General features: G+C 40.1%; 2 protein-coding genes across 9 annotated transcripts in view; one reads left to right on the top strand and one right to left on the bottom strand.

The window, feature by feature from the left end:
- Nucleotides 1-8,344, top strand: part of ARFGEF1 (ADP ribosylation factor guanine nucleotide exchange factor 1) — a 153,624-nt gene extending 145,280 nt beyond the window's left edge. For 2 of the 3 annotated variants that reach the window (XM_002916380.4, XM_019796558.2), the window contains exons 35-39: nt 1,110-1,249; nt 2,651-2,819; nt 4,185-4,323; nt 5,286-5,403; nt 6,879-8,344. In XM_002916380.4, the coding sequence (XP_002916426.1) occupies nt 1,110-1,249; nt 2,651-2,819; nt 4,185-4,323; nt 5,286-5,403; nt 6,879-7,043 (731 nt within the window). In that variant the 3' untranslated portion in view covers nt 7,044-8,344. The other variant, XM_019796560.2, reaches the window with a different exon arrangement.
- A 1,281-nt stretch (nt 8,345-9,625) lies between these two features.
- CSPP1 (centrosome and spindle pole associated protein 1) overlaps nt 9,626-14,446 on the bottom strand; it is a 159,437-nt gene continuing 154,616 nt past the window's right edge. For 5 of the 6 annotated variants that reach the window (XM_019796556.2, XM_011221214.3, XM_011221215.3 and 2 more), the window contains 2 exons: nt 12,220-12,358; nt 9,626-10,289 (listed from right to left, as the gene is read on the bottom strand). In XM_019796556.2, the coding sequence (XP_019652115.1) occupies nt 10,081-10,289; nt 12,220-12,358 (348 nt within the window). In that variant the 3' untranslated portion in view covers nt 9,626-10,080. Of the gene's footprint in view, nt 10,290-10,829; nt 10,948-12,219; nt 12,359-14,446 lie in introns of all 6 variants that reach the window. The other variant, XR_002142123.2, reaches the window with a different exon arrangement.

Raw genomic sequence — 14,446 nt, 5'->3', positions numbered from 1 at the left:
TAAGAATAAATTTATACAAGTTGTTTTGCTACCCCTTAAGTCCCTAAAACATGAATTTAAGTTCCACAAATTGGTGCCACAAAAGGAAATTTGTAATAAAAGCAAAAGTAGAGACTGAAGAATTCTAAGTTTTCCAATCCTGAGCCATTCCCCTGGAGTGGTTAACAGGCTGCTCCTCTTGGGCAGTCATCTGCCTCCTGGAAAGCTCACTGGAAAAGCTGGTTCTGACATCCCAGGATTGAGGTATGACCTTGCGCCTCCCTTAGAGCCGCATGTCAGCACTGCCAAGCTCCTGCAGCATCTCAGTAGTTGAGTCCTCTTTTCTGACCTTGTGCTTCGTCATTTGCTTAACTGGGATGGTCAGTGAAATGCAAAGTTCTTCTATGAACATGTCCTTACAAGCTGGTGGATTGTCAGAAACATCTTGTTGAGCAGATTCGTTCAGGCTAGAGGAGTTAGCTGTGTTTCATCTTGCCTGCGCAGTGTGGAGAGCATTTTGTTACTTTGAAATTCAGTTAGCTTTGTGATCATGTACTTAGCATAACTTTTATAGACTTCTTTGCTTATGGATGCATATGAAAATATAGTTAGCTACAACTTCTAACCTGGATCCAAATAAAACGTGCTCTGGTGAGCCCACAGTGTTACCCCATTTGTCAAAATTTGTGGCTGTCCCTTACTTCCTTTCTCACAGATCTGGTTCCCGTTGTTTTCTTTTGGTGTAGGTTTTTGTATTACCTATATTCAAAGGTCAAGCTTGAGTTCCAGTAAATACTGTTAAAGTCTTAGTTTTAATCCATTTGTTACCTTTTATTAAAGAACAACCTAAATCTTATTTTAAAACTTGTAATGGGACCTTTTTGAGCATTATTTACTGTTCTTAGTCCTTGGGAATTTTTTTTTATTTAAAAAATTTTGTAAGGCTTTTCTAAAAATTGATTTAACTTTTATTGAGTAGTGTTTGTGCAAAAGCAGTGTGTCCTCAGTGTGATATGTGCAGGTAACCTTCATACATACGAATGTTTCCTTAGCATTGTAATGTCATAGAAATTATAAAGGATTCAAAATAATTTTTGTTTGCATGTGCATTGGGGTGGGTTTCCTCACAGAATTTCCAGAACAAAAATTGTTTGCCGCCCTGTTGATTAAATGTGTTGTGCAGCTGGAACTCATCCAGACTATCGACAACATTGTGTTCTTCCCAGCCACAAGTAAGAAGGAAGATGCCGAAAACCTAGCCGCCGCACAGGTACGGACGTGGGGGGACAGCTGCTTTTACGTTGAGGAGGAAGTTGGCTTTCACAGTCTGGACTTAAGAGCAGAGAGCAGAGGTCATGCTAGAAATTTGATTTGGGGGCTCTTCATCACAGAAATGTCATTTAAAACCATGGGACTGAAGCAGCTGGTAAAGAGCCCAAGAATAAGAATCCGTGAGGCAAGGGGAGAGCAAGAGACAGTGGTATCCTGGAAGCCAAATGAAGAAAATGTTTTAAGGAGAAGGATGTGATCATCTCTGTCAAATGCTTAGTGGGTCAAGTAATATTTCATCTGAGAATCGCCCTCTAGCAATTTGGTTGACTTCAATGACCCTGACATTGCATTTAATTGTAATGTTGAGGACAAAAGCATTATGGAAATGGGTACAAGAGAAGAGAGGAATTGCAAGGAGCAAATATTGATAATTCAGTCAAGGGGAGTTTTGCTGTAAAGGGGTACAGAGAAATAGGATAATTGCTGGAGGAGGATGAAGGGTCAAGAGAGGGGTTTGCTTTGTTTTGTCTTGGTATTACAGCACGTTCCCTGATGAGAGTTCTCCAGGGAAGAAAGAGAACTGAGTGCAGAAGACGGGGGCAGTTGGAGAACAATCTTTGTGTGAAGTGAGCAGGGACAGCATGTAGTGCCAGCCCCGGGGGGGTTGTCTTGAATGGAAGCCCCGGCCACTCATGCATCGTAACAGGAAAGCAACAAAGTGTGTGGGTTCTTAACACAGAAAGTTTGGTCTATTTGCTGTTGGGAGTTTGTGGGAGGTCTCTTCTGATAGAGATGAGAAGAAAAATCATCCACCACATGAGGTTGGGAAGAGAGTTTTAGATATTTGGAGAAGTGAAACCATGAGCTAGTCGTCCAGGAAAGCGGACCAGGGCAGGGCAGGATTGCTGGACAGCACCCAGAGCCCACTGGATTTAAAACCAGTTGGTTTTCTCCAGTCGTGTCTGTTGTGTGGGTGTAGATGTGGAGTAGGTGGTTTTGCCAGCCAATTAATCTAAAAAGAGTGAGGGATTATTCAAGAGAATAATTATAACTGGAGCCCATGGTGTCTATACTGGTTAAGAAGAGAGGACCTACATCGGGGAAGGAACAGTGAAGAGCTGTAGCTCCGGCAGGGGAAGAGCTTCTGGAGTCAGGAAATAGGAGGAGGGCATTAGAGAGGAGATGGTGCTTGATGACCAGGATGCGGGGAAGGAAGATTCTGGAAATTTAATAACAAAAGATGGACCTTTTCCTATTCCCTGTTGAGATAAAAGACATTCAGTTCTGTGGGTTGCTCTTAAAACTGATCTTTGGGGGAGCATTGAGTTCTAAATTTACTAAAATTTGTGACTCTGTACTGTGTGTGCATGTGTGTGCTGTGGTGGTTTGTTTTCCAAAGAGAGACGCTGTGGACTTTGATGTTCGAGTTGATACACAAGATCAAGGAATGTACCGCTTTTTAACATCACAACAACTTTTTAAGCTACTGGACTGCTTATTAGAGTCCCATAGATTTGCAAAAGCATTTAATTCCAACAATGAACAGAGGACTGCTCTGTGGAAAGCAGGTAAGCTGCGCGAGTATCACATTTTAATGTTCACCATTAACGGTGTGCATTTATCAGAATTCATTGTTGTATAATTCAGGTGTATGAATTTCACTCTATGAACTTTTTACCTTAATAATAGTAGGAAGTCAGTCTACTAGCCAGACCTTTCTCTGATCTATAATAAACCTATTATAATATATAATAATATAATATGCATATAATATATGTATAATATAATGTGTAATATAATAAGCTAATTGCTAGGGGAAATTTGTTTCCCCCTTGTTTAATCAATCTGTTATTTGACTGATTTGACCATTCATTTTCTCATCTTGTGCACCCAACCTGGGCCTCCCTGTCGATACTGTTATACTAAAAGCTGCCCTTTTATGAGAAAAAGTGCGTGAAGGTCCTGAACAGGAAGTCCTTGCATATGTATTCATATTACTTCTCCATGCTTATCTGGGAGTGGCCACACCTCAGAATGGAAGTGAATGTTTTGAGGGAGGGAAGCACATTTTTGAACAAGTTGGAAAATTTAAGTATAATATAATTATATAAATATATAATTAAGTATAACAAACTGACATCTAATTTTTTATTTAAGACATAGTTATTTGGCACCAGTAGGTAAAAAACAGTGCTGGAAAAGTGAAAGGCAGCAGAATATGAAGAAGAAAAGGAGGAAGCTAATGTTTATTGAACATCAGACTCTCTGAAATAGTGTTGGGTACTTTATATTTGCATATTTTATTTAATCTAAAATTATTGTTTAACTCCTAATTAAGCCCATGGCTTTGTTCATCCTCTTTACAACCTAACTTCTGGGGAGAGTAGTCTATATTTTTTCCCCTTTATTTAACCCAAGTTGTTACTGCCATTCAACCAGAACTGCTCCTGCTAAAGTCACCAGGTTCCTTTTTTTCGTGCACATTGGGTCCTCCACAGTGCTGGTGGCCTCTTGAAACATTCTCACTGCTGAGAGGTCTGCCCCTGTTCATCCAGGAGCCCTCCTGTAAGCTGTTGGAGCTTTCAGGTGCAATTTCATTTGAAGAGTTCCGCTCTCCCAAGCCAACATTGTTTTGTGTTTCAAATCCCCCCTAGCTTGAAAGGAGAGGATATTTTAAACATAGAAATCGCCTTCCAATTGGGCCTCCAGCCCAATTTTATCTCCCCCACAGTCTCGAGGTGTGCCTTCTCTGAGTGACTCCTGTCCCTGTGGGCACTCTCGGGGCTGCTGAGGCCCTGTGCTCAGGGCAGCTCAGCTTTGTAAGCAGCAGATACCACAGCAGGGCCTACACAAAATGTGCCTTCATACAAGGCTGTTTTGTCTTTGGGAAGGTGCCTTCCCAAATTAATCCCGGAAACTTCCCTTTTCTACAGGCTTCAAAGGCAAATCCAAACCTAACCTTCTGAAGCAGGAGACGAGCAGCCTTGCGTGTGGGCTGCGCATTCTCTTCCGGATGTACATGGATGAGAGCCGGGTTAGTGCCTGGGAAGAGGTCCAGCAGAGGCTTTTAAAGTAAGACTCTTGGCTCACGTTCTGCCTTTGACCCATGTGGCTGCGTGGTGCAGAGTAGGAAAGGGCCTCTAGGTTTGCACTCAGGGCAGAGTCCACATCTCAGCCCCGCTGCAGGACCATGGAAATAGCTTGGGGCCTAAGGAGGAAATTGCGAAAATTAGATACAGTCTTACAGATGGACGCACTTTTGCACAGTTAGTGACATGAGCAAATCATGTCTGTTGTTGCTGCTCTGGGACAGTAAGAAAGTTTTCTCTCTTAAAATTTAAAACTTCAGGGTTTTTAGGCTCTTTCATGCCACAGATAACTGCATTTTTACAAACCGATCATATGCGAGTGAAAACCTGCCTGCCTACATTTAGTTTGAAAAAATATTTGGAGTTTTGTGTTACTTTTTCGCATTATCTTTTTACTTCGTGACAACTTAAGATTCTGTCCTTTAAATTTTAAACTCATGCTAAGAATGAAACATGCCATTCAGAAAGAATGCTGTCTTCTGCAATGTGTTTTTGTGTATTCTCAGGGAATAGATGTTCTCAGAGATCAATTAAGTACATTTTAGAACTTCAGGAGATGACTTAGTCCCTGTTCCCCCTTTACTGATGAGACTTTTAAGACCCAGAAGTGTCTCAGTGAGTGAAGGGAAGAGCCACCCCAGATTTTGGCCCCCGTGTCTTGACGCCAGGCTTGTACATGTGCTACCACACAGGGGCTCTGAAATTCAATGACACTTTTAGAAAAATGCGTTTCCTGATACATTGCAATGGCTTCTTTTAATGTCTGGTTTTCTTCCTGTTTGAAAAGTATCGTTCATGTTGACACTCTATTCGTGTTAGCGGATAAACTCTAGCCAGTTCCTAATAGTTAATAGTCCCTCTGCCTCGTCTCAGCTGTTCTTTCTCTGTGAACGCCCATCGCAGCAGTTACAGAGCGCATGTCAAAGTGAGCCTTCTCTGTTACAGTGTCTGCAGTGAAGCCCTAAGTTACTTCCTTACTCTAACGTCAGAGAGTCACCGGGAAGCCTGGACTAACTTACTGCTTCTGTTTCTAACTAAAGTTCTAAAGATAAGTGACAATAGGGTAAGTATGAGATGTCCTCTCCAGCCCAGCATTTCTAGCCTGACCAGCATCATGCTCGAGCGGGAGGCAGGGGCGCCAGCTTGCAGACCTGTGGCTCAGGCAGATCCAGCAAAGCCTGGGCCGTGTTGCCACTTTGTCCTGGACCACGGTGGCTCATCTCCGCATGAGCCCTTCAGTCTTCTCCCTCCTTACCCTGCTTTGTTCTCTAAGCAGTAATTTTGTAGGGGATTCAGTAAAGAAGAAATCAGAATCCTTTGGGACACTCTGACAAGCCGCTGGGTCCCCCACACTTTGCAGTTCCCTGCAGTACCCACCCTGACCCCTGAAGTCTTTCCTGCTTCATTTTGAAAACTGCCACCCTGCCCAACCTCTGGCCCTATACTCTGCTCCTACGCAACACTGTTTCTGGCTTCAGCCATTCCTTTGGCATATTTATGGGTTCCCTGTAACACAGAGCCCCTAGCGAATGGGCTGTAAACTCATTTAAGAATTTGAAACCAGCAGAAATGATGATAAATTAAAAATATGTAACTAAATATAAATACCTATTTCAGGTTTTCAAAAATATGCGTTTCCCTCCTTAAAAAATACAGCACCTTATGGTTTATATACTTGGAAATGGGTTGCCGTGATCCCTGAATTGGTTTAAAAATGCCTAGTGAGGCAGCCTGCGATTGGAGTCACGGCGCTATACGGGGCCCCAGAGAGGCTGTGCAGTGTCACCTGGTGCCGTACAGATGTTCATGCCAACTCACGTGCTCTAGGCCACATGCATTTTGCTCTGACTGCGGGGCTGGGTAAAGCTTGGAGAAGCGAGCCGAGGCATCGACAGCCACGTGGCTAGGAAGGCCTCCAGACCCCAGTCTGTCTTGTTCTGCCGCAGGCTTTCGTGCCACCATCAGTCATACTGCTGCCTAGTCCCTTGTGGAGTGTGGAGAGCAGCAGAGAGAGAACAGGCAGGCAACTTGTATTCAGAGATTGAGGAACTCCGGCAAAGACGACCACAGTACATCAGTTGAATGTGGAAAGTCTGACCTTTGCCTGGAGATTGCAATTTTATGTTGCAGTATTAGGTAGAATTTTCCATAAAAATTAAAACTTTAATAAATAATATCGTTTCAATAACCCGTAGCTTATAAAAACTCAGTTGTGGTTCCTGCTTGTCTTCTTTCTTTTGCTTATTATCTAGGAAAAACAATGATAAATACTGAAAGTTTGTCGTACGTTTGTCAAGGAAATGTAATGGGAAATGTTTTTCAAGATAAGGATAGATAAGTGAATGTTTGTATTAAGTGAGTCTTTTGAATACTTCTCTTTTCAGTTCCATAATCAATATAGTCCCTGCTTTATGCAGATGCCTTTCCTGTCTTCTGATCAGTGCGGGCCCCAAAGTGGTTTGACTCTAAAGGCATTTGAGCTGCTGTGGTTTGGAATGCAAGCACTACTAATGGAGAAATTTCCCCCTCTCCCCCCAGTTTAAAGCTCATGCATCATTCTACTACCCTCTCTTATGTGAAATTATGCAATTTGACTTGATTCCTGAACTTCGTGCCGTTCTTAGAAGATTTTTTCTGCGAATTGGAGTAGTTTTTCAGATATCACAACCACCTGAACAGGAACTTGGAATAAACAAGCAATGATGGCAACTTGGTATTTTTCTGTTGGCGTTTACATCCCTCCGCTCTTTAAAAAAGGACCTTGGAGCTGAGGTTTCCTACCTGAAAAATGGTTTCTCTGCATTGCAGTGTCTGAGGGTTACTGGTAAGATGCTTAGATCTGTAACTCAAACTTGCAACGCTCCAGTCCCTATTTAGTAATCTGGTGGATTCTGTTTGTCATGTTGGGCTCATGTTGAGCAGAAAGCCTGTTTCCACAGTGTCAGCTTGTTTTCATGTGTCCTTCCCTGTCCTTGGCTGCAGGGAGAGCCCCACATATTTTCAGCAGGTGTGGAAGTAAAACTTTACCCAAAGAACTCTAGATGTAAAGATTTGAACTTCTGCAAGAAGTACAACTCAGGAGAGCTGTATTTTGAAGGATAAAATGTTTATAATTGGGGGGTGGGGGGGAAAGAAGAAATTATTGTTCATGGTAAAAGATATTTAGCAACTATGGTATTCTTATTCTGAAGATTTTTGCACACTCAGGCTATCTGAGATACTGGTAATCATCCTTCTGTGAAAAATGTACAGAGATGCAGGTCTGTAATATAAAAATCTTAAACATTATATAGTTCTTCCTGCAGTTTTATTTTAATTTCTTTATTTTCTTATTCATTTGCTAAATACCTATAATATTTTGTCAAATGCACTAAACATTTGGGTTGAACTTTTTTTTTTATTTTGTGGGGTTTTGGTTTTGCCCTTTTGGGGGGGATTGGTAATTTTGAGGGTTTAACATGCCCAGGAAGCTGTTGTGGCTGACAGTTGTCATGATCAACAACAAAAAAAAAAGGTAGAAAATACTCCTACTGACCTAACTACCTGTAATATACTTCTCTTAGGGCTTCTAAAGATGAGCCATTAAAATAGAGTTGATCCTTCATGGACCGAAACTTGAATCACTGCAAAATGAATCTAGGTTGCTGTCACTTTCTTTTTTCTTTTGGGTGGCGGGGCTTGATGTAGATTTTACTCTATGTACAGAATTTAATGTTGAATATGTTAAAATAACAAATCTGGCATGGATGGGGGGAGTTAGATTTACTGGAAATGTATTCATACTGTGAATTGTGCTCTGATGGTTAAAAAAAAAAAAGACAAGATTGTCAAGCATTCCGTATTAACAGTGGATGTAGAAAATTTTTTCAGATGGATAAAATGTATATGGTACAGATGTAAAGTTTTCTATGTAAAAAATTCTGTACAACTTTCTGTACAATATTGATTCTCATCTGGCATATTCTAATCAGGTTATAGGTCAATAAAGTTTTTGGATTATTTCATCAGTGCAATCAAAACCTGTGTAATCTACAGCCCCATGTTTCATGGATTCTTTGTTAAAAGTTAAACAATTTAGGAATATACTTGGCCAGAACTACAAATTCAATGTTCTTTAGTTCTGATATTTTCTTTCCAGCTTTTGGCATTAGGATTGTGCTTTCTCAGCTACAGGATATTCATAATTAATTAAAATTTTGTGTACTAATAACCCAAAATAAGGCGATACTGTGTGAATGCTGAGAGAAAGAGCTGAACTCCCTTTTCAGGCAGTTTGTCAGGGGGGCACTGTGTGTCCTAGGAGTCTGTTCAAGTTGTGTGGTATGATGACATTGAATGGAAAATGGAACACATCAAGATAATGATTGTGTTTAAAAATAGAACTGCTCGGTCTTTGCTCTCATACCTTAGATGAGTTACTCAACAATGCATTTATAGGTGTACCATATTTACTACCCCCAGACAGCCCTGTGCACGCTCAGCTGGATGCTAGAGCTCTGGGGGTCACCCACCTTGGTAGCTGGGAACCACCATGACCTTCCAATCTATCTGATGGGTAAGTGTTTCAAATGACTTGGTGGCTTGTTATTTTATGGTGTAGGATCAGGACCCCCTACAGGAGACAGAGGCTTTAATGATACTTGCAAATGAAGATACAAGAGGAATAATCTTCACAGTAAAAATAAACAAACAATGGTTAGGTTGCAAAACTGAGTATAAAATGTATAGCTAAAATTCAAAATGGAGAAATTTCACACTTGCAGTAAACTTGTCTATCCTGTCCGCCATTAGTTCCATCAGTGGAAATGTGCCAGTAGTAGTGCTGGGGGTGTTCTCAGCCATCTTAATGCTAAAGACCAAAGAATTATTTCAGAATTCGAATTAATCCGTAACTAACTTTTTAAAGGTGCCACTTATGGAGTGATAAGGAAGATTGATTCACTTATCCAAGGGTCCATGGTGGCACAGCAAGTATTCCAGTGTCTGTCCTTGGCCCCTGGGTGGTCCTGTCTGTCTTCAACTTCTAAAACACCTTGTCTAGAAACCTCAATTCCATTTAAAATAAGAAATTGACATTGATATAAAAAATAATTTCTATCAAGTAGTAGTTAAGTCATATAAATTAGAGTAATGCCTTCCTTTGCATAAACAGAGGCAAAAAGATGTGATAGTGTATGGCTCATGGGACTAAAATCAGTTATGATTCCCCCATCATGTATACTGAAGGAGTAGCTATAAATGAAATAAATAACTAGCACATTTGATTCATTACCTAGCAACTGAAATACAGCTACAACCAACCAATATATTTATTAAATGAAATGAATTATTTTGAATAGCAGTTAACAATGGCAAATGTACATACAACAAGCGTATTCAGGTTTTACAGTAAAGACACTTGTTTTAGTCACCTTATCTATCTTTCTTACAAGCAGAATTATTTAAAATAATGCACATATGGTAGTTGATTCCAAGAGTTCATTACCACCCCAATTTATGGCAAAACTGTGCAAAAATAATTGTATATAATTCTACATTATATAAATTAATCATTGCCTTTTATTTATGTACATAATATACATCATTATACATCATCATGGGAAAAAATACACCTTATATACAGATGAAACTCATGAAGTAACTTCCACATAGGGGCCAAAAGTAGCACACATTATTAAAGGTTCAGATTTGACATTCCTTTCACCTTAGAAGGCACTGCTGGGTCCAATACAGATTTATTTTAACCATGGGCAGTAGACAGACCCTGCCAGTTGTAAGTGCCTGGTTTTCCAGGAACTTGCTGCTGCTCCTGGTTCAGCTGCTCAGCCATGAATCGTTTCAGCGTTTCTGAGGTGCCTGGGCGGAGCCAGGGCTCAGTTGCTACAGAGTTTGATCCATCGTCCCCCACATGCTTCATGTCATCAGGGTCCACCAGTGAACTCTCATCGTCTAAAGAAGGCAAGAGGGACAGGACTCAGGTAACACTGGTGGCAAGGAGGTGAAACGAACACAGATCTCCTTCCTATAATTTAACCTGTTCCAGCCCTGCATTTCTCCATAGTATTGTCATACACAATACTATTTTGGCCAGGCCCCTCATTTTAGAGGTAGGAAGAAAACGGTCAAGTGAACAGGTGACTCCATAGTACCAACACCCACAGGGATTCCAAAGAGAGCAAAGTAGGGGGTGCCAAACATTAAGTTGACTGTGGAAGTGTACATAATCTTACAAAACTTTTAAATTCAGCAAAGTTTTAGAAATACTCCAAACCTGTTAACAATGCTCTAAGGAAATGAAATCCTCTCAGGAAAGCACTAGACAGGTAGACAGGAAATGAAATTACTTCCATTCTTGCAGCTAATCTAAGAGGTTGGTGTCTACTCCATTAAAAGGTAGGTCCTTAATTTAAGTATCATTCTTTAATTGAATGTACTCAGCTATCTCTGTATTTTACTTATTAGATATAATAAGAAAATCTGTCTTCCTACCCTGTGATGTCATTTTTTTTTTTAAATTACATTTCCCGGTCTGTGCAGAATTAGCCCTTCAAAGGGATATGTGCAGTCAATTTAATAAGCAATCAGTCCACATCGTACCAAAAAGCTCCTGTTTGAAAGGACAATGTTAAAAAGAAGTTTAGAAGTTGAAAACCTTTAAAAGATTATTCAAATGCTCTATTTTTCTCAATTTAACTATGTCCCTGTTAAATATTCATTACCCTTACTGGTTCTAAAAGAAATTGAGGAATAGGTAATCCTCAGTGCAGATTTAAAGAACTGTTTCCCACTGGTCCACATTTTTTCAAGTATGATGTGAAAAGTACTGCTCCATCAGTTTACCATATATGCTGGTGTTTGGTGTGGAATTGCCACCAGAACATACGATACCTTGACTGTTAGAGATTGTAGGAGTATAGTTTCAAATTAATAAAGTGTTGAAGATAGGAAAATTGCTATTAGAAAAGTATTGTATGTAGCTGAACAGACTAAAGGGAATTGTCCCAAAAGACCACTCTGCTGTTTGCTAAAACTAGTATGGAGGGGCTGGTTCGCGAGCTACCTAGGGAACCATCCTGCCTGCGCTTGCTGAGCACACTTCCACCCGCTGGTCACCCGAGCAGCGAGAGACCGTGAGGCCCTGAGGGAAACACTAAACCTTGGCTTCTATTCTAAAAACATTAAACTGAGGCTACTTTGCTTTTGTCTATGGCATTGAAAGCCAAGCAAAAAAGTTTTAAAAAAAGGAAAAAAAGAAAGAAAAAGAATTCTCTGTAGTACTATAAATTTATAACAGATGTGTTATCTAAAGAACTCAAAGTTGTCAATTTCTAATAATCGCTCACTTCAGTAAGGAGAGTGAGATCCTGATGCTAACTGTTCTCCCTGCTGAAAGCGAAGAAAGCCTGGATATATTTAATAAAAATTTCATCTGTTTAGATTCCCCTCAAGGGATGCCGGGGTGGCTCAGTTGGTTAAGCACCTGCCTTTGGCTCAGGTCATGGTCCCAAGGTCCTGGGATCAAGTCCCGCATCAGGCTCCCTGCTGGGGAGTCTGCTTCTCCCTCTGCCTGCTGTTCCCCCTGCTTGTGCTCTGACAAATAAAATCTTAAAAAAAGAAAGAAAAAAAAATAGCATCCACTCAAAAAAGCATACCCTCTCTGGAAGAATCTGATGCAAAGCTGATCCTGAGTCCAGGTTTTCCTGGGTAGTGTCGATGGATAGTGTCTATGTCTAGGCCTTACAACTCAAAGGGATTTCAAAAGTCATTCCATCTCCCCTCAACCCACCCATCCCCACCCCCAGCCAACAGTGAAAACTTCCCTGTAAACAGGTTTCAGTTCTTACGGATGTGCTATAGTCCATTAAGACTAGCCATTTACCTGTATTAATTGGTTTATTCTGAAGTTCATTCAGTCTTCGCATCCGTTCCTCATTTTTCATTCTAAGCTGATCAATATTTATACTGGACACAGATTTTAAAGAGAGACCATCTGGTGGCATATTAGGATGACTGTTATCCTATAATTAGAAAAGAGAATTTTAGAAACAATCATTAATATAAATCAGTGCACCTAAACATGTTCTTGCCCCTGGTAAATGTATAGTGTAAGGAATAAAATGAAGCCTGTAGCACTTATATCTTAACTCCTGGTGATTATTCATGCAGGCTCAGGTGAAGATACAGCATTTGTGATAATAATATTTAAATACTGCCAGGCTGGGTGAAGGTGGGAAATTATAGGACCCAAAAAGGTAAAAAGTGAAACAACAGGGGCTAAGAATCAGTTAAGCTACAGTAATCAAGACGGTGGTAATGAGATAAAGGCAGACCTACAGGTCAATGGAATACAGAGTCCAGGAATACACACGGGGGTTTTTACATTTATGGACAAAAGGGCCAACAAAATTCACTAGGGGAAAGAAGAGCCTTTTCAACAAATGTTATTGGAACAACTGGATGGTCCACATGAAAATGAATTTGGACGCCTACACCTCACATCGATTGCAAATTTAACTCAAAGTGGATCGCTGACCTAAATTTGAGAGCAAAACTATAAAAGCCCGTAGAAGAAAACACAATTTTGATGATGCTGGGTTAGGTAATGGTTTCTTGGATAAGCCACCAAAAGCACGAGTGATAGAAGATTGGTAAGTTGGACTCCATGGTGAAAGTAAAAAAGACAAACCACAAAATGAGAACATTATGCAAATCATACATCTAATAAGGGACTTGTGTCTCAAATACATATCAACAGACAACCTGATTAGAAAATGGGCAAAGGATCTGCATAGACATATCTTTAAAGAAGATATTGAACATCATTAGGGAAATGTAATCAAACCCACAACGAACACTACTTCACACTCCCTAGGATGACTGTAGTAACTATAATAAAAAAGAGACAGGAACAAGTATTGCCATGATGTAGAAACTAGAACCCTCATCTATTACTGGTGGGAGTAAAAATGGTGTAGCCACTTTGGAAACCGTCTGACAGTTCCTCAAAATGTCAACCACAGTTACCATATAATGCAACAATTCTATTCCTAGGTATATATTGCAAGAGAAATGAAAATCATCAGAAAACTTGTACACAAAAGTAGGAACAATCCAAATGTCCATTGAGTTTGTTAAATGGATAAACAAAATGTGGAATACCCCTAAAAAAGTATTATTGAGCAATAAAAAGCCAAATACTGACATGCTAAAACTGGACCATATCTCATGTCTATGTATCCAGAAAAGGCAACACTATAGAGACGGAAAATAGACTGATGATTGCTGGGGAAACAAGTTACTGCCACCTGGTAAAGCTATACATGTAATAATGCTAATAACACCATTTGTCCTTTGTGGACTTGACTCAGTGCTAATGGTTCATATATATTATCTAACTGTATCTCCACGTTACATATATAAGAAAACACAGTTTAAGAATTTACCCAAAGTTGTCTACTCAACAAAGTACGTATCTCAACAATATCACCAGGACTTTTTACTGGTTATACTTTAAAAACATTTACACACATTCTATGAAAAGAATATGGGTAGAATATCAGCTTTCCTGTGGAATGTGACCTCTGACAGGTTACCTGACCGAAATACTAAAAGATGCCTATATAGTAGACTTAGATGTCTGAGAGGATAAAGCAGACATTGCAATAAATGTTTATCAGTTGCTTCTTGTACTTTCTCTGAAATCCAAATATTCTACAACAGGGAAGGAGGAAGATACGGTTGCAGAATATTCTGTGCCAGGTACTACTAGGCTTATAACCCCACTAGGAGATAGGAAAATACTACCTCAAAGTAGCCAAGGTACTAGAATTCAATGACCTGACTGAAGTTAGGGAGATACTTCATGGTAGAGCCTACCCTTTACACCTATGGTCACCTCTTTCCAGAGCAAGCGCTCGCTCTTTGCTGGACCATACCAATTTATTTTATTTTTATTTAAGTATATTTAAATTCAATTAACATATAATGTATTACTGGTTTCAGAGTTACAGGCCTGTGATTCATCAGTCTTACATAACACCCAGTGCTCATCATATCACTTACCCTCCTTAATGTCCATCGCTCAGTTACCCCACCCCCCCACCCTC

This window comes from Ailuropoda melanoleuca, chromosome 9 (assembly GCF_002007445.2).
Source record: "Ailuropoda melanoleuca isolate Jingjing chromosome 9, ASM200744v2, whole genome shotgun sequence".
Lineage (NCBI taxonomy): Eukaryota > Metazoa > Chordata > Mammalia > Carnivora > Ursidae > Ailuropoda > Ailuropoda melanoleuca.
The sequence above is the reverse complement of the archived record's forward strand: the minus strand, read 5'-3'. Positions and strand labels throughout refer to the sequence as shown.